This window comes from Acinonyx jubatus, chromosome E2, assembly GCF_027475565.1.
Source record: "Acinonyx jubatus isolate Ajub_Pintada_27869175 chromosome E2, VMU_Ajub_asm_v1.0, whole genome shotgun sequence".
NCBI classification, from domain to species: domain Eukaryota; kingdom Metazoa; phylum Chordata; class Mammalia; order Carnivora; family Felidae; genus Acinonyx; species Acinonyx jubatus.
Window position 1 is genome coordinate 3,775,494 of NC_069396.1, and position 19,339 is coordinate 3,794,832.

General features: G+C 63.4%; 1 protein-coding gene across 5 annotated transcripts in view; it reads right to left on the bottom strand.

Annotated features, from left to right (window-relative positions):
* The window catches only part of GSE1 (Gse1 coiled-coil protein), a 386,539-nt gene that overhangs the window by 225,518 nt on the left and 141,682 nt on the right, over window positions 1–19,339 (bottom strand). For all 5 annotated transcript variants that reach the window (XM_053209955.1, XM_053209954.1, XM_027076339.2 and 2 more), the window contains exon 2: window positions 18,840–19,020. In XM_053209955.1, the coding sequence (XP_053065930.1) occupies window positions 18,840–19,020 (181 nt within the window). The remainder of the gene's footprint in view (window positions 1–18,839; window positions 19,021–19,339) is intronic.

Here is a 19,339-nt window from a genome sequence, read left to right on the forward strand (position 1 = left end):
AGGGCCCTCCCATCTCCAGTGGGATGCCTTTCTGCTCTTGGCGGGGGTGGGGGGGTATCTCTTTAATGGCAGACACTTTTTTTTTTTAATTAAAAAAAAATTTTTTTAACGTTTATTTTTGAGAGAGAGAGAGAGACAAAGCGTGAGCAGAGGACGATCAGAGAGAGACAGGGACAGAATCTGAAGCAGGCTCCAGGCTCTGAGATGTCGGCACAGGCCCGACGCGGGGCTCGAACCCACGGACTGCGAGATCGTGACCTGAGCTGAAGTCAGACGTCTCACGGACTGAGCCGCCCAGGCGCCCCCGTGGCAGACCCTTCGTATCCCAGCCCCACCCTCGAGCCCCTGCTGCTGTCTCCTCCTGGCTTCTGCTCCCCTCCCCAAGCAGACGGACACCCACGGAGCAAGAATGAGCAAGTGTGGGCAGCTTCTGGGGAAACCCGCAGTCACCCAGGCTAGCCTGAGACAGGAGTGTGTGTGTGTGTGTGTGTGTCTGAGAGAGACGCCCGGCAGGGGGCATGTGTGTGCGCCCGTGCGAGGGTGAGAGGACGTGCACTCGGGCAGCGAGCTCTGTGTGCCCACGCCGGGCCCCCGTCCCGCCCTGGCCAGGGCTCTTGGGTAAAGGAAGGGCCCGGGATGCCGAGATAAGGCTAGACTCAGGGACCGGGGAGGGAGCACCAGACAGGGAGATAAGCCACTGGAGCCGCCTGTGCTCCCCGGGCCCCGCGGCGGCGTGTGGCTGGGAGATAACCACATTCTGAGGGCGGTGCCCAGCCAGGCCGGGGCCGTGTGATTGATGTGCAGTGGACAACCTGCCCTCCCGCCCGCCTGCCCAGAGGGGAGGCACCGGTGGAGAGCAGGCGCCCTGGAGAGCGGAGTCGGCTGGGAGCCCATGCTGCCGGAGTCTATTCCTGGGCCTCGGGGAGGCCTCTCTGGGCGCCCCCCCAGCTAGCCCTTCACGAGGCCCGGCCCCCAGGCGAGCGGGGTGCCCCGGACAAGAAGAGCGGCCCATCGGCAGCGTGCTCTGTGCAGACATTTCTCTCTACAAACAGAAACACTGGCCCCAGGTTTACCCAACAGGCGCCTGAAGGCTGGTTGGCACAAGCGAGTCCTCCTGGGCCCGGCCTGTGTGCTGGGCCCTGAGGCCCTGAGAAGTGAGTCACCATCCCAAGCTGCTGGTCCCGGTTCCGCGTTAGTGAGACCCGCCGTGGTGCGGCTGCCTTGTTCAAGTCCTGACTGTCCGACTGCCAAGCCTCAACTTCCTCATCTGTAAAATGGGGCTGACGGTGCCTGCCTCCTAGGGATGTCGCGAATATTAAATTGGCACCTAGTAAGAGCTCTATACGCGTTTATTAATTCAAATGAAGTCAATCGCACGGACTAGTAGATTCTACTCCTCGGCGGATCGCCCAAAGCGCTGAAACCAGGTGCTGGAAGTCAAACTTGTACGCGACTATTCGCAGCAGCATTATTCACAACAGCCAAGAGGTGCGAACGGCCCACACGTTCGCTAGCGGCAGAATGAACACGTCATACGCGATCGACGCACACGCCGGAGTATTACTCAGTCAGGAAAAGGCATGAACGGCTGTTCACGCTACACGTGGATGAGCCTTAAAAACGTGCTTGGCGAAGGAGGCCAGTCACAGAAGATCACGTCTTGCAGATACCGCTTATACGAAATGTCCGGAAAACACAGACCCGCGGAGGCAGAAAGCGGGTTAGTGGTTCCGGGGCTGGGGGAGGGGAGAGAACGCCAGCTGATGGGTAAGGGGGCTTCCTTTCGGGGCGGGGAAAATGGTTTCGAACTGGATAGACGCGGCGGTCGCACAACACTGAGCGCACTAAGTGCCACCGAACCGTGTACTATGAAATGGTTAGTTTTAGGGGCTCCTGGGGGGCTCGGTCGGTGGAGCGGCCGGCTTCGGCTCAGGTCACGATCTCGAGGTTCGTGAGTTCGAGCCCCGCGTCGGGCTCTGCGCGGACGGCTCGGAGCCTGGAGCCTGCTGTGGATTCTGTGTCTCCCTCTCTCTCTGTTCCCCCCCTTGTTCTCTCACTCTCTCCCTCTCAAAAATAAATAATTTAAAAAATATTTAAAACGGTTAGTTTTACGTTAGGCAAATTTCATCTCGATACCAAAAGGTTGCATTCCTATGCATTGCAAAGATGTTACCAGAAAACCAGAGGGTTCTCAGACCCACTCGGAAACCCACAGGTCCCCCCATAAAATGCAAAGAACGGGGAGACGGAGTCTTCCCCACCTGGGGACGGCGCTTCCCGGCTGGAGGAGTAGAGGGCTGGTTTCTGGGCTGGATGATGGATCAGGGGCCGATGACACAGAGCCCCTAGTGACTATTAATTGTATCTAATTAGATCCGGGGCCACACCCAATGGAGCCAATTTGTTAAGAGTGTTTATGTCAGGATTTCAAATCGTTACCATGTGGCACAGCGCTCAGACCAAATGCCCAGGATACAGCTCTTAACTGGATCACGATGGAGGGCCACGGAGATGGGGGGCGGGGCGGGCAGAGGGGAGAAGCTGGGAGGTGGGGGCACCTGGGTGGGGAGGGGCCTCCCTCGCCTCACCTCGCCCCCACTTCTATCTTGCTTGTGACCTTGACCCCCCCGCCTCGGTTTCAGTCTCCTTATCTGCAGGACCATGGGGTTGATCCAGGGGCAAAGAGGGGACATGAGGGGTGGTCCAGAATCTCTGCAATTTACATGAGGCCCTGGGGCACCACCCCCTCCCACCCCAGAATCATCTCACTCTGTCTCCAAGACCTTAACCAACTTCCTTTGCATCTTGGAATCCTTCAAGTCACAGCTCCATCTCTCTTCCTCCAGGAAGCCCTCCGGGACTGCCTCAGCGATGCGCCTGCACCTGCTGCGTGCTGCAAGGTTGCAGGAAGGCCAGTGGGCCAGCACCCTCTCGATGGCCGTGCCCTGGACCCTGCCAAGGTCTTATCTCCAGGGAGCGGGAGCAGAAATGCCCACAGCCACTTGCTTCCCCCACCTCCTGGGCTGTGGCCATGGGGCTCTGGCCAGGCCCCGGGGTCAGGCTCTAGAGGGAGCACATGCCCAGGCTCCCTCACGGCCTGCCAGGGGTCTGCCAGCCCACCAGGGAGTGGGTTCCAGGCCTCAAAACCTGAGCCGGCACCTGCCGGGAGGGGCCGGGAGGAAATGCCCGCAGGAACGGGCAGCTGGTTCTGCTCTGGCGAGAATTCAGCGGTCCCACAAGGACCAGAGGCCTGGGAGACCGAGCAGTGGCTCACCTGGGGGAAGGGGAAGGAAACCGAGCACCTAGTGGATCTCTTCAGGAGCAAGGTGGGGGCGACAGTCGATAAGAGGGAAGGTGTGAACCTTCTCTCCGTTTCCTGTGTTGCCGATACACCCATCCCTTCGTTCGGCAAGTATTTATTGAGGGCCTACTGTGCGCTGAGCGCTGCCCTGGGTGCTGGGGGCAGAAGCAGACACAGATGCTTGCTCTCTTGGAGCTGTGCTGCCAGTGGGGACAGCCAACAGTGAGCGGGAAAATCTGCTAAGCGCACTAGTGGGTGGTGGCTTGTGCCCAGGACAGGCGGGTGACGGGGAAGAACGGACACTTTAGAAGAGGTGGACGGGAGGGGCGCCTGGGTGGCTCAGTCGGTTGAGCGTCTGACTTCGGCTGACGTCATGATCTCACGGTCTGTGAGTTCGAGCCCCACATCGGGCTCTGTGCTGATGGCTCGGAGCCTGGAGCCTGCTTCACATTCTGTGTCTCCCTCCCTCTCTGCCCCTTCCCTGCTCGCTCTCTGTCTCTCTGTCTCTCAAAGACAAGTAACATTAAACAAAGAAGAAGAGGTAGACAGGAAGCCCCCAGACAGCGTGGTTTCATCTACAGACCTCAGGGGAGGGAAGGGGGGCCCAAGGCTCCCAGGGAGCGGCCACAGCAGGGACGAGGTGGGGGCGTCCTCTGGAGCGAGGAAAGGGTGCACGGCCCCCTGCGTGGCCAGGAGGGCCGGGTGCCTTGCCCAGGCTTGACCGGCCAGTACGTGCCAGAGCTGGGTTCCCAGCCTGGATATTTTAACTCTGAGGTCCCGTCTCTGGCGGTTTGCACCACCGGATTAGTAAAACCTCTCCCTGAGGGGAGGAGACAGTGGAACGGCACGGACACATCTGGATAGCTGGGGACCAGGCTGGCCACCGGGACAGGCGGCCACTTTCATTCCCAAGTTGCCTGCTAGGCCTGCCCAGAGACCCGGGGCGTGTACGAGGCCACGGGGCGCAACGATTCTCTCAGGCCTCAGTCTTGTGGTCTCTCAGATGGGTCAATAACTGTGCATACCTCCCTGGAGTCATGGGGAGAAGTCACAGAGTGAATCCGTGCAAAGCATGGGCCTTCCTGTGCAGTAAACGCTCCAAGCACAGAGCTGCTGTCCCAGCAAAGAGAGCAGGCGTCTCCCTGGCCCCTAGTGGGGGAGTCAGGGAGGCTAGGTGGCCTTCCCACGGCTCATTGCCCGGAAATGGGCTTCTGGCTTCAACCCTCCCACACTGGCTGCTCCTGGGAGGCCAGCCCAAAGACGGCCTGAGGGGACGGGCAGCCGCGTGTCGGGCACCGAGTGCCCTGAGCCAGGGAACATCATGGGCTCTGAGAAGGGGGTCTGGAAGCCGGGCCCTTCCTGAGCGGCTCAGGTCCCACCATGGGGGAAGGGGCCATGTCAGGGTCAGGTGGACGCGCACCCCTGCCTTCCCTCCCTTCCCTCCCTTTCCAGCCCCTGGCCCGGCCCTCCTAGCCTTGACCGCTGGCACCGGGGGGGATGGGTTGCCGTTCCCAGGGAAATCCGCTGGACCACATGTGTCCCCGAACCCGCTGGGATGCAGACGCCCAGGCCGATAAACCCCTTTCCCCGGGGACGGGGCCGCCTGCGGAAGACCCGAGATAAGACTGAGCGGCCGCCGCAGCCGCTGTGCTTTCGTGCACACCAGCAGAGACCTTCTAGCAAACTCTGCACCACGGCGGGGGTGGGGCGCCTCTCTCCCCAGCTCCCAGGGAGCAAGAGACGGAGGCCTCCCCCTACGACCCTGCACGTGTTTACGAATCCGGGGCCTACCCCAGGCCAAGCCTGCTGCTGCCCCCCCGCCCCGTGCGCCCTCTGACCTCCAAGGGTCAGAGGCGAGAACGGGGCTGGGAGTTCTGCCCAGGACATGCGGAGTGAAGAGCACTCGGCCCTCTCTGCCTGCTGTCCCTGCTCCAAGTGCCTTTCGTCACTATCTCACTTAATCTGCCCACACCCCCATGAGGTAGTTGATATCCTCTACTTTTCAGGTGAGAAAACGAAAGCACAGAGAGGTTAGGCAGTTGGCCCAGGGTCACACAGCCGGGAGAGGGTTCGTCTGGCGTCTCCCTCCCCAGGCTCTGTTCGGCCCGCAGGCCACCGGTGAGTCCTAGAGTGAGGACTTTGTATCTTGGCAAGGAGGGCAACGGACGGCATGGGGCGGGGAGCAGGGAGGCACGGTGCCCACGGAGCCCGACACACGGATCCCGGAGGAGGATCGGATGCCCGGCGTGCTCGGAGGGATGGTCACGGCTTCCTGCAGCGCCCCGAGCCCTCACGCCCTGTGCGGCCCAACACGCGTGCCCGTCACCCGCAGTCGTTCACCCGCGCCATCCCACCGACATTCCGGGCTTACAATCAAAGGTGGCCAGGATTTCAGAACCGAAAATCAAAATGTGGTTGGTGGAGAAGGCGGGACGGACGCCCTGGGCCACGGCACATGGCCCCCTGCGATTGTGCAGTGCACGACCTGCCCCGTGGTGGCAGCAGCCCGGAAACCCGGCGGGACCCACGCCCCCGGGATGGTGGCCGTGCAGGGAGGTTTCCGGACCAACCTGCAGGTCGCCTTGGATACGAACTCCTCCCCCAGGACAGGGCGGGGCAGCTGTCCCCACCGGAAGACCCCCTCTCTGCTGCCCTGCGTGCCCCTTCTAAGAGCCCCCCCCCCCCGCGCAGCCCCAGCCCTGCACCCAGTGGACTCCCACTCACAGCTTGCGTTGGGGGGGCACCTGTGGCTTGGCAGGGCCTGGTGCTGAGGGGCGAAGGCGCAGACATCCGCTGCCGTCCTCCACTTCTGGGCTCACCTCCAGCTCCTGGCTCCCGCGGTGACAGCCCGCCTCCCACAGCTCTGAGAACAGAGCCAGGCTGTGCTCACGTGTCCCCGCCGGGACCACACGGCGGGCGGGCGGGCGGGCGGGGAGGGGGGCAGTGGGGGGAGCGAAGCCGCCGTCCCACGCCACCAGGCCACAGGCTCTGTCTGTGCCCAAACCTGCCATTAGGGAGGCTCGAGGCGGCCAGCCCAGCCCGCCCAGTCACCGAGCTCATCCCAGACCAGCCCCTGGGGTGGTGGCCGCAGGGCAGGGCCACGGCGGCAGGCTCCAGATGGCCCGAGGTTACCAGGGTTCGCTCCGCACCAGAAACCATGCCCCAGGTGGCCTTCCCGGGCCCGGGGAAGGAGGAGATCCCGGGGAACTGAGCCTTGGGCAGGGCCCCCGCACCTTTGCCCACGTGGTCTGGTTCCTGAGGCCATGCTTGGGGCGGGGGGGGGGGGGGGTGCAGAGAGAAAAACTGCAGAGGGTTTGCTGGCTCTGACGCTGGGGAGGGGCTGGAGCAGCGCTTGGGGTCCCCGAGGGCTCAGGGGGCGGTCGCTTGGGCCCAAGGAGGTGGGAGAGAGGCCGCCCCCGAGTGTGGAGGTTGGCTCCTGGTGGCCATTCCTGCTCCAGAATTGCTGGGCTGGTCCTGGGCCCTGTATCTGCCCGGGGCCAACCTTCCGGATCACTGAGACTATTTCCTGATCTGCAAACAGGGCAAATGGCTTGAAAGCTGGCCTGCAGCTGGTGCTTCATAAATGCTCCTTCCCCACGCAGCTGGTGCTTCATAAATGCTCCTGCCCTTCCTGTGCCTCACTGGGTGAGGGGGAGAGAGGAGCAGAGGCCAGGGGCTGCCCCCAGGAGGTCTTCCAGCCGTTTCTGAGCACTTACTCCGTTCCAGAGAAGGGAGCTGGGTCCCAGCTGTCTGTCTGTGGGGGACAGACACTTGTGGGCTGTCCCCCACCCCAGGCCCAGGGAGGGTCCCAGGGGGTCGTCCCTGGCCCAGTCGGGGTGTTGAGATTCCTGTGCTTCTCCCCACCTGGAGGAGGTGGGCTGTGGGTGGAGCAGGAGGTGACACAGCTCAGATGCTTCCAGACAATGACAAAGACGAGGGGGCAGTGACAATCAGGGTGCTGACCGTCCACGTGGCCGAGCTGGGTGGTCCCGAGGGCCTCACACCCTGACCCTCCCCCCCTTGCAGCCCCCACCCGTGGGGTTTACACCAGGCAGTGGCCCAGAGAGGGCAGGCCGCTCGTTCAGGGCCCACAGCAGTGCTGGGATTCGAACCCAGGCCGGCCGGGTCCGGAGCTCCACTTTTCACACCACGTCTGGGGAGCGAGGGGTCCCTGGGACGGTCTCTCGGCCCCCATAAGGGAAACCGTGGTGCCACCGTCACCGAGGCGAAGGGGTGGAGGGACTCTGTGTGTCTGTCCTGGCCTCCGGCTTGGTGGCAGAGGGCCGCCCGGCAGGAGGGGGCTGGGGTCCCAGAAGCTGGCCTCCTGGGCCTTCTCCTGCACAGCCCGCCCCCAAGCCAGCAGGTCAGACGTGTGTCGCGACCTCGTCCTCACACCCTCCGGGACGGCAGGCCTGGCTGGTCGCCACAGCCGCCGTCTCCCTCGTTCGCTCGGCCCGAAGCCACAGGGGCCACCGCGCCCGCTGGGCCTGCTGGGCACGCGCACACCCACAAACTCTGAATCATACACACACACACGGTCGCACACGGTCACACACGGCTGGGGTGACGAGGCCTGGAAACCCACTCGACTCGTCCGTCCTGATGGTGCCCGGAGGCGGGGAGGGAGGCCTGTGGGCGGCCAGGGCCTAACGGAGGAGGCGCGGAGGAGCCTGGCCCTGCCTTGGCGGTGGGTGACCACGGGGGCCACGGGGGCAGGACCACGGTCACACCGCCCCAGGCGGCCGGGGAGGAGAGGAGACCTAGCCGTTCTGCATCAGTCATGCGTCCCGCCACCTGCTCATCCTCTACTATCCACCCACCCATCCTAGAGAGGTTTGCTGAGCACCTGTGTTTGCAGAGCCTCTTCTAGGCGGCCGGCAAGAAGCACACGACAGACTCTCCCGGGCACTGGGTCGGTGCCGGAGGGATGCAGGTAGAGACGGGACACTTGCCGGCGACGACACTGTCACCGAACGTTGGCTACGCGCTTTGCCTCACCCACTCCTCCCCGCGACCCTCTCAGCAGCTGCGGCCAGCACCCCCGCTTTGCAGATGAGGAAACTGAGACTCCTTCAGAGAGGAGTAGACCCAAGGGCCTGTGCCTTTTGCTCGTTCCTCTCCTTCCTTCCCCTTCCCGTTTCTGTCTTTTGTTTGAAATAACAGCGAGAAAGAACCAGAAAAAGCGACACCCAAACAGCCAGTGATTATGTTACAAGCTGAGCAGCCATATGTCCTGGTTTGCCCGGGACAGCCCTGGTTTCCCCCCTAACATCCCACGCAAGAAGTAACACCACCGCCTCTGCTCTCACAGTGCCCCGGTTTAGACCCAGCAGAAGCCAAGTAAGGTCCCTTCCCACGACAGAAAAAGGCAGGGTCCGGGACGGAGCAATCGCGGAAGGCTTCCTGGAAGAGGCGGGGCTGAGCTGTGCCGGGAGGAAGGGAGGACAGCGCCTACCTCGCCGCGCGCTGTGAGGATTCTGTGAACTGGCGCCTGCCACGTGGGCAGACAGCCTTGGTATACAGTAGGTGCTCGCTAAACACCACCTGCTATGGCCTTTCCCGTCGCACAGACAAGGTGCACGGAGGAGAAGGGACCTGGAATCTGAGAGCGTCCCATCTGATCGCTGCCCTTCCTCGACTCTCTAACCGGTCTGGGGGGCTCCGCTTGAATACTATCAGGGTCGGGGAGATCACTACCGCACAGCCGGCCAGCCGATCTACAGACGAGCAGGGGAGTGTGCCTGTCCGTGCATTCCTCCTGGATCAGACCGAATCCAGGCCAGGGCGCGCAGGGTCAGGCCAGGTGTCTGTGCCTCCTCCCACCTGCCAGCTGGGGGTCCCGCAAGACGTCCGTGCTGCCCCCAAGGCTGGCCGTGATGAGAGGGGAGGGGAGGTGACGAGAAGCCCTCACACCCCACCGGGTACGGGAACGGGAGCTCCAGGGCTTTGGCATCACCTGTGCCATGCACGCCTGTCCCTCCCGGAATCTCCTGGAGACTGAGCCCCAACCACGCATGTGTCCTCGGCCTTCTGGATCCGCCTGGCTCGCATCCCGACCCCTCCCCGTTTTTCCTCCCACTTCCTTCCGGAAGCAGGAGGCGGCTCGGGTTCTAGGCCTGGCCCCGTCCCGGGCATCCGGGTGCTCCCTCCTCTGAAGGAAGGGAGGGGAGGGTTCAGGGACCTTCCTCTGTGCTTCCTCTCAGGTGCCCAGAGCTGGCATGGGGAAGAGGGGGTGCCCGGGGCAGGGGCATCGAGCACACACCGGGGGAGGCCCCGGGCGGCTAGGGTACCTGCTGCCACGCCTCGGTGCCCTGCTACACCCCCTCAGGATTCCAGCGTTTGCCCTTGGGCCCCTGGGCCCTGACTGGGGTCATCGCTCTGGCCCCTGGGGACATTACATCAGTCCCCTGGGTCCTGCTCATGCACGGGGCCGACCCCGGGGGACTCACCCGGGAGCAGCACTTTCCACGTGGGGCTCTTCTGGTCCATGAGAACTGCCTGTCCCAGCCCCTGACCCTCCCCACCCCGGCCCGGCGGCCTCGAGCAGCAACCTTCGGCCTGGGGGAGGGACGGGAGGGGTGCGGAGCCTCAGGGCCAGGAGCAGCAGGGCCAGGCTCTCAGCTCTGCAATTCAGTTTCGGGAGCAGACTCCGGAAAAGTCCACGGGGAGAGAGCGCGCGTGCTCGAGCTGCCCAGCGAGCCGCGACACGAGCACGTGGGCAGCGGGCCCTCCTTCGGCCCTCCCAGGCCGCGGCCCGCCCTGGCACACGCCCCCTCGGGCTGCACACAGAGCTCTGGAGGGAGGGGGGCGGCGGGAGCGTGGTCGCCACTTTTTGCTTTCCCTTTGCAGACTCGGGCCCCGGGCTTCTCCGAGCGGACCCAGCGGGCCAAGGTACTTACGGCCGTGTCCCGGGGAGCAGACAAGACCCCGGATCCCACGGGGGTCCCAGTGCCCCCCAAGGTCACCCTTGCTCATTCGTACAATCGTTCAGCATCTATTCTGAGCCCCTACTGCGCGCCAAGTCCCCGCGGTGTGCTTGGCACGCTCCAGGCACAAGGAGCCGTTCGTGTGGCCGCGTTCCCAGAGGTCAGGAACGCCAAGGGCAGATGGATGGCAGGGAGACAGGGGCCAAGGACGGTGCAGCCCGGGCCGAAGGAAGGGGTGCAGGCCCGGTGCCCTCGACTCGGGACCTCAGGCCTCGGCGGGTGCCCCGTAGACGGGGAGGGGACACAGGGACGATGCTGCAGCCGAGGAGGGTCCAGCCCTGGTGGGGAGGAAGGGCCGTGGAGGAGCAGACGCAGGAGTCCCTGGGGCGGGGTGGGGGGACTCTGAGGGGGATTCCAGGGCGGCCTGGGGGCCGGGGCAGGAAGCCACCCGCCCCAGGGCTGTGGCTTTGGCCGCCTTTCCAGGGCTTAGCTGTGCCCCGACCTGAGAAAACACCAAACTGCACCGAGACCATCCTGGAACGGGTGGGAATCCAGCCCCTTCCGGGACGCTTCCCGGCCGGGCTGGTAAGAGCACCCCTGAGGGTCCCCATTCCCCATTCTAAAGGCGGAGCTTACTAACTCGGGTCGCCTTCACAGCAACAGCCCCCCCGCCCCCGTGAGAAAGGTCCTGTCATCATCCTCTCGTTCCAGAGGAAGAAAGTGGCCCAGGGAGACGCCTGGTGCACCTGCTGGGGCTGAGCCGGGCTGTCTCGGGTCCCCCTGGGGCGTGGCCACGAAGCCTGAGGTGCCGGTCCTGGCAAAACGCCCACCGGGGTGCCTGGCATAGAGTCAGCGCCCAGTAAATCCCCGCAGGCCACCGCAGTCCCCACCAGCCTGCCCATTCTCCAGTCGAGAGCTTGCGCCCCATGCCCCACAGCCGTACACGGCCAGCTCAGCCCAGCCACAGCGGCTGGCGTGGCAGGTCAAATAATGGCCCCCCAAAGACGGGCGTGTTCTAATCCCTGGAACCTGTCAATGTATCACGTCACTTGGCAAAAGGAACTTTGCAGATGTGATTAAGCTAATGGCCCTGAAACAGACAGATGACCCTGGATGATCCGGGCAGGGGGGAGGGGGCGGGCAATTCAATCACGAGGGTCTTTGTAAGAGGGGGGCACAGGTGCATGGGAGCCGACCTGAGGACAGAAGAGATTGCGGTGATGTGGCCAGGGAGCCATGAGCCAAGGACCTCGGAAGCTGGCAAAGCAAGGACTACAGCCGCCCGAAGGAAGCAACCTGCCCGTGCCTCCGACCTCCCGGCTGGAAGGTAACAAACCTGAGTTCACGGTCATGTGTCACTGTAGCTGCAGGGAAGTTGTACCACCAGGAAGATAACTCCCTAGACTCACAGCACCTGACATATAGTAGCTGCTCATTAAACGCTCTTCTGTGTGTTTGACCCAGGGAGCTCACAGCTTCTCAGTCATCCGAGTTCAAGGGGGAGAAAGAACCGGTCATGTGCAGGTGACCTAGTGTCCTTGGCCCCAACATGTCAAACCTCTGGAAAGGCCACCAGTGGTCCCTAGAATTTTGTAGTTTATTTAAAAAAATTTTTTTTAATGTGTATTTATTTTTGAGAGAGAGAGAGAGAGAGAGAGAGAGAGAGAGAGAGAGCGCGCGCGCGCGCGCATGAGAGGGGCAGGGGCAAAGAGAGAGGGAGACACAGAATACAGAGCTCGTTCCAGGCTCTGAGCTGTCAGCAGAGAGCCAGATGTGGGGCTCGAACCCACGAGCCATGAGATCATGACCTGAGCCGAAGTCGGATGCTTAATCGACTAAGCCACCCAGGCGCCCCACAGAATTTTATAGTTTAGAGCAGCACCCTGAGAGGGAAGAGAGGTTCTGGAACGGAGTAAGAACCTGCTTGGAACATCAACCCCCCAGCCCAGGAAGCCTGAGGAGATGTATGCCCCTATGCATACAAGAATCACATTTTCTCGTTACATTCCCCTGTCCGGGTCCTCGGGACTAGCTGACTTGAAACCTCGTATTAGACATTTGTATTGACAAATGTCTACAGAGCACCTATTACGTGCACTGTGCCAGTTTCAGCAGCGCGAAAGACGACAGACAGTAACACGTGGTCCCACGAAGAGGGCAAGTGTGCTGCGCACAGGCTGCCCCAGGACCTTTGCACTTGCTCTCCCGGTGGCCTGGAACTCTCTGCCCGACATTACCGCCTCAGCAAGGCCTTCTGTGTCTACCCTGCCTAAAGCCGCAGCGGTCACCTCCCTGGGTCCCCCTGCCCCACTTTTCCTCACGGCACCTAACACCACCTGGCATCACACGTTTTGCCCAACACGGTCTACGGCATGTGGTGGGCGCTCAATAAATGTGAACAAATGCACACACGTAAATGACAGTGCAGATGTGCAGAACAGGCAATGGTGAAGACACGAGCAAAGGTCTGCTGGGAGAGACACCCAGTCTTCACGCGGTTTCTGCTCTGAATCAGGGCACGGGTGCAAGTCGGTGTGGGGCACGGCGAGGCTTGGAAATGATGCTCTTTGAGCCACACGAACCTATACAGTAGCAAACTGGTGGCTGCAGTCCCCAAGCACCCTGGGTAAGCCGCCGAGCAACAGAGAGAAGGGTCTGCAGGCCCGCGGGGGTGAGTCTCCGCAAAGGATTCAGAGACGCTCCCGGGGAGACAGGAAGCCACCAGCAAAGGGCCCCTCAAGGCGGCCTGGCTTCCTCAACCTCCTGCCCCGACTTGCAGGCTCTGAGCTCCCCGGCGTTACCCGAATTCCCGAGAAAATAAACACGCGGCTTGTCGCAGAGAAAACAGACTTCGGATCCCAGCTTGGCCGGAGCCCCACAAGGGAAGGGAGAGAGGTGAGGGCTTCGGGAGGCCCTCGGGCTGCCAGACGGGGGCCTTGCCATCGCAGCCGGCAAGTGGGGGCGGGCAGGGCTGGAGAAGCAGCGGCCGAGCCGGCCCCTGGGCGCTCCGAGCGGCTGCCACTTGGCAGCTGGGGCACAGTCCCCCGAGTCCTCTGTCAAAGCACTCGGCACCAGCACCCGCCCCGAGCAAGGCCTGCCAAGCACTTCTCAGGGCCTGAGCCAAGTCCCCAAGTGGAAGGCCCTGCCTTGCTGCCGGGAGCCCATTTGCCCAACCAAGAGACAAAGGCCTTTGTGGGGCCAGGACTTCAGGTGGCCACCAGGTGCTCTCTGCAGGGGTGGGGGGGGAGGGGGGGCTGGGGCCAGCTCGGGTGTTCCTGTGGGCACTCGCAGGGACAGAGCCGGGTTACGGGGAGGCCGTCTGCCTCGTACCACGGGCTGGGATTTGTACCTAGAGAGCAGGAACCCCCAAAATTAACCAGCCCCACGGCGGGCACCTACGTACATTCGACTTCCGGGCAAGTCACAGTGCTATGTTCCCCTCGGCTCTCCCTACTGCGGGGACTCAGCCCGGGCCTGAGGGGCTCAGCTCCTAAGACCCCGCCTGATTCTCCACTGGCTTCCTTCTTTCGTGCCCTCGGCCTGACTTCTGAAGGGCATCCTTCCCGGGAGAGCTGGGTGAGCCCCAGCACCTGCATGCAAAGCAAAGCTGCCCGGTGTCCCTGGTTGGGGGGGGGGGGGTGGTAGAGAGAGAGGGGAGCAGAGGTGAGCATGCATTTTCCTGCTGTTTGCACAGACAAGGCTGAGCAGGACGGTCCCGGGAAATGTGCCATCTCAGGTGGTTTCTTGGAAGCGGAAAAGGAGTTAAGGACGTGTGTGCCAGTGCTCTCCGAGGCACAGCACCCAGGGGGATGAGGGAGAAGGCGGGAGTAGGGAGTGGAGGAGGAGGCAGGAGCCCACTCCAGGTGAAGCCCCCGAGGGTAAGATGCGTCTTTTGCTGGAAGCCAAGGGGCCAGGCTTCCCATCCCTGCCCCCGCAAGGACAAGAGGACGCCCAGCCCTGTCCGGGGGGGAGGGCGTCCGGGGGACCAGCAAGGCTCGGCCCCAAGCTCTCGGAGCCCGGTGCAGCGTGCGGCTGGGGCACACATGACCAGTGAGCCCTCAACGGCACCCGGCCCCTCCTGCAGCGGGCTGTTGTCACCGTCTGGCCCCCTTGGCACCCGGATGTGGTGGGAACTGGTTCAGGCCAACGGGAAGAGATGTGGGTCCCCTCAAGGCCAAGGTGAGGGAGCATCCAGTGTTTCTTCCTATGTGTTCTCCTGCCCGCGTCCGCTGGCGATGGCATCAGAGCATTCTAGAAGCCAAGAGGCGGCAGAGACACAGACAAAAGGGAAACCGGGACCCGGTATCCCCCAGCCGGGAACCACAACGGGCTCAGGGTCGTCTGTAACGGCGCCCGCAGGCGGGTGTGCCCCAACGATTTTACGAGTGACTTTGTGATCGGCCGGATCATGGCCCCGAAAGACGTCTATGTCCTATTTCCTGGAACCCGTGCATCTGCCCAAGGGTCCCTCACACGGCAAAGGGGAAGTAAGGGAGGCCTGGGGACAGAGAGCACCCTGGATTACCCTGCGGTTACACGAGGCCCTCACGGGTGGAAGAAGGAGGCACAGATGTGCCTGGAGAAGCAGAGACACGGCGTCGCCCGCTGTGCAGGGGGAGGAGGGGCCGTGAGCTGGGGAATCGGCACAGCTTCCCGAAGCCGGAAAGGGCCAGGAAGAGGATTCTCCCCTGGAGCCGCCAGAGGGAACGCAGCCCCGCCCACTCCTTGCTTTCAGGCCAGGGAGACCCACGTTGGACTCCTGGCCTCCAGGCTGCAAGGCGGTATGTGTGTGCTGTCTGGAGACATAAGTCGGTGGTCGTCCCCGAACGGCAGCAGCAGGAACGAGGTCAGACAGACCTCTTCCAAAATACGCCACCGCCACGGTGGGTCATGAGAACAGGGAGAGGTCGGGCACCTGCTGCGCCGACCCAGGGGCCAGCGGGGTGTGAGATAACGCTCGCTGACCCTCCCACCCCGCGGCCCCATTCCTGCTCGCCCCTGCCCCACGAACCAGGGTCCCCAAAGCCCGGAGTAATGCGAGTGGAGGCTTTCTGGGTGGGAGGAGAGCCACAGCTCTGGGGACAGAAGGAACCCAGAGACCACCCGCAACGGGGCCCGGCCCCCCGACGTGGCGAGTGAGGAAGAGAGGAGCCCTGGGAACACGGCTGTCGCTGGAGAGTCGATCGGGGCCTGGTCTCCTGCGCCCCCGCGGCAACTCCAGGAGAGGGGTCTGTGACTTCCATTGTCTCTGTTAATAAAGATACTAGGAGCTACTTTAGAAGCCGTTCCGCAGCTCGGAAAGGACATCTAGGGTCCATGCGGCCACCACTTACTTAGCTGTACGATGGGGCTGCATAGGATGACCACACAGAGAGCACATTCACAGAGACACAAGGAGAATGGCACACCCTGGAGTTGTGCAGTGTGCAACCTGCACAGCCTTGCATGGCAACCCTGGCCGGCTCCTTGGTATCCATCCCACCGACATCCTGCTACGGGAAGACCTCGTTTTTACCACGAACTACTCGCAGCTGGGGCGGCTACGCTTTGGGAAGGTTCTGAACCTTGCACAGCCTCCACGGCTGGGAAGCGCAGCGCTGACTCGGAAACCTGGACCTGGGTCTCGGACAACAAGCCACACCCTCGCTCATCAGCAGATCCTGCTGGTTCTCTCCCAAGGAGGCCGCGGCGGCACAATGATAATTGTTCCGGAATGCCTGTTCCCATCCGTTCGTGCTGAACTGGGAGCAGCCTCTCGCTGGAGTTTATACCACACGCAGACGGCACAGCCTGGGCTACAGGCTGAACAATCTCGGGCAGAGCTGAGCCTGGGGGCTCGTCACCCTACGAGGAAGGCTGCCTCATGGCCGGGTTTCGGCTGTGCTCTTCTCCCACCGGCTGGAGACTCCTTGCCTGCCTGAGGAATCCTGGCCTGAGGTCCCTGCTTCCCTTGCAGCCCCACAGCTAAACTCCCGACAGTCAGCAAGTGACCACATCCTGGGGGTCACTCGGAAGCATGCAGCATGCGCCTCCGGGAGAGAACAAAGCAGGGTGGCCACCCGTGTCCCTGGGGGCACTCAGCCCAGTCACCTGGCACCAGGGTTCCTGCGGTGACAGCCTCCTCTCCTGGCACACACTGCTGTCCTTGCCTACGGGCTGTTTGCAGGGAACTGAGGGTCAGAAACGGACTGCGATGGGTAGATACCCCTCAAGGCAATAGATGCACGCCTTTGACCTGCCTGTAGCCGCCCAGACCTTCTGGGAAAGGCCCCTGCCCCAGGGAGCACTGGGGGGAAGCCACCATGAGGAGACAGGGACAGACAGTTGGGGGACAGGGGTTCAGAGCTCTGGAGAGAGGAGGTGGTGTGTGAGTATGTGTGTGTGTGTGTGTGTGTGCGCATAGGGATGTGTATTCTGTACGTGTGTGTCTGCGATGCGTGCTTACATGCTCGTGTAACAGAGACCCGAGGCCCGTGGGTGCGCACGGATCTGTACGCACGTGCCTGCGTGCGGCCCCTTGTGCGCACGGATCTATATGTACGTGCCTGCGTGCGGCCCCTTGTGTGCGCCGTAGTTGCTGGGTCTGGGTCCGCTCCTGTGCGTCCCTGCTCCTGTATCCAGGTGTCTGCACGCGCTCACCCCCGGTGCCTGCCCGCCATCCAGCTGGCAGTGCACAGCTGGACCCGGGGGCTGTGCCTGCGCGCCCGATGAGAGGTGGCAGGTGCGTAATAAACCATTAGTCACTGTCACGTTTCTGAGCAGCCTCAGCGGCCTCCCGGGGAGGGGCCTGCTCCAGGACTGCGCTCCTGGCAGGTCTCTGGCTGTGAAGCTGCCCACCCCCTTCCGGGCAGGGCTGCAGCCTGACAGGAGCAGCTGGCAGACGGGGGCCTTGGGCCCCTGCCCTGCCCCAGGCAGCCCAAGGCCCGGGTCTGGCCCTGTGTGCGCCCGCGGGGGGAGGGGAGAGTCCCCAAGGGTCAAGTTTTGCCGGATATTACCCAGAACCGAGGCGGGATTGTGGTGGAGGGGGCAGGGCTGGGAAGCAGCCTCCAGGATGCTCCACGCTGCCTGGAAGAGGCGCGGCAGGTGACCGGGGCGCTGACACCAGCCCACGCGTGCCAGCACTCGGGGCCAGACCTGCACTGAACGCTCTTCCATCCCAGTGGATACCCACGTCTGCCCTTGTAAGCCAGCCTCCCCCGCCTCCCCCAATTAGCCTTCGTTCCCATTTCTCGGATGAGGAAGAACAGGCACGGAGCAGGAGACACTGGTCCAGGGCTCTGAGTGCCCGGGCGCCAGGGGGCGTGGCTCCCCGTAGCACCCCGCCCACCGCCTGCGTGCCCCTCTGCCAGGGTCTGGGAATCCCTCAGAGGGCTGCGTGGCCCGTGAACCCCTCGTCTTCCGGCTGTGCCCCTTGCCCAGACCACATCACGGAGAGAAAGGGGTGGGCACTGGGGTTGTCCTGGAGGCGGATGTCCCCACCATGCACTCCGCACATCCACCAGCCCGTCTCCTCCCGCCCTGGCCCGCTAACAAGCGCTTTCAGCGTGGGCTCACACTGGGGGCTGGCACGGGTCTCAGGATTCAGTCCTCTCTGGGCAGTGACAGGCGGGACACATACAGGGACCCCCTCGGAGGGCTCTTGCGGACAGAAATACGGCCTCAGGACCTGCTCTTAGGACCCTCCCCGGATAAGAACGCAGGCGCCCACACACCCCTACATCCAGCCAAAGGGCTTGCCTGGGATCCACTCACTGCCCCCGGCCCGGGTCCCGCAGGCCCCACAGCGCAGCCCTCCGGGCTCTACACTCACAGGCCCATCACCCAAGGAGGGACAGTCGTCAGGGAAAGGGCCGAGATGGGCGAGCAGGCGGGGTCTCCGCGGCTGGTGCGGTGGGAGCGAGATGGGCACGATGGGATCGGTGGGCAGCATCCTCCCCCAGCCACGCGCCCTGGTTCCCCCTGGCCCAGCTGAGGCTAACTCGGGAGACAGATGTGTGCCAGGCCCCGGCGCCTGCGCATCCATGATGGAAAAGCCCAGAAACCGTCCCTGCACCACTGGCGGAGAGAGGGCGCACACGGGGTCGCGCGCAGGACGCCGGAGCAGCACAGGGCGGCGACCACACAGAGGGACCCGCGGAATCTGGGAAGGGCAGCCGGCCGAGAGGCGGCCCAAACCGCCAGGAAACCATCATCATGGTTTCGGCAAACACAGGTGTGCGCTTAGAGACGCGCCCACGGGTGGTCCCCTGGGGGCGGGGCCCGTCCAGGCGGAGGGCGTGTCTTGGCGGGTGGGCGGTGGGTGCTGGCGCCCCATTCGGGGTGGTTTAAAGACGAACGGGTGACTACCGTGGCATCACGGATAATAAATACAACAAACAGGGGCCGTCTGTGAATATCCAGGATGAGAGAGTCAGGAAGCAAGGGATTCTGATCAAACCACCATGCGAGGAGCGTGAACGAGAAAATCCCAACGCGAGTTAAGGGAGACCGGAGCCATGCGGAGACCGCGGGGCGGAGGTCTGTGCCCGAGCTCCGTGTTGGGAGCCGCCCTCCCTGCCGGGGACGGCATGAGCCGCGCCGGCACCCGGGGACGGAAAAGAGCCCGCGTCTACCTGCGCCTGCGGGGTCTGCTCCGGCCCCGTCCAAGCCGCTCTGCTGACAGCGGGCGGGCCCCGGCTCCTGGGCTGTCCTGGGGCCTCTGGGCGTGCTCTCTGCTGGGGCGCCTGGCCGGGGCTCAGGCTCCCTGGCTGGGGGGTGGACGGCTGTCGACGCCTCCAGAGATGCAGAGGTGACCTGGAAGGACAGGAGGGGACATGGTGAGTCTTGGGCACACCTGCCCAGAGGTGCCCAGTGGGTGGGCCCCCGGACGCCACTCTTGCCCCCGCCCCCGCGATGGCCCGGCTTGGCCATCAAGGACTCAGCTGGGCAGGCTCAGGGCGGCACAGGGCCGGTCCCCAGCAAAACCAGTGGGAAGACTGCCCAGTGAACCCTGCCCGAGGCCACCGGGCTGGCCGCTGGGTACTGGGGTTGCACCCACTGGCCCTGTTGCTCCCTGAGCCCCCTCAGCTCCTGCCAGGAGTTGACAATAACTACGTGCTACTTAATTACAACC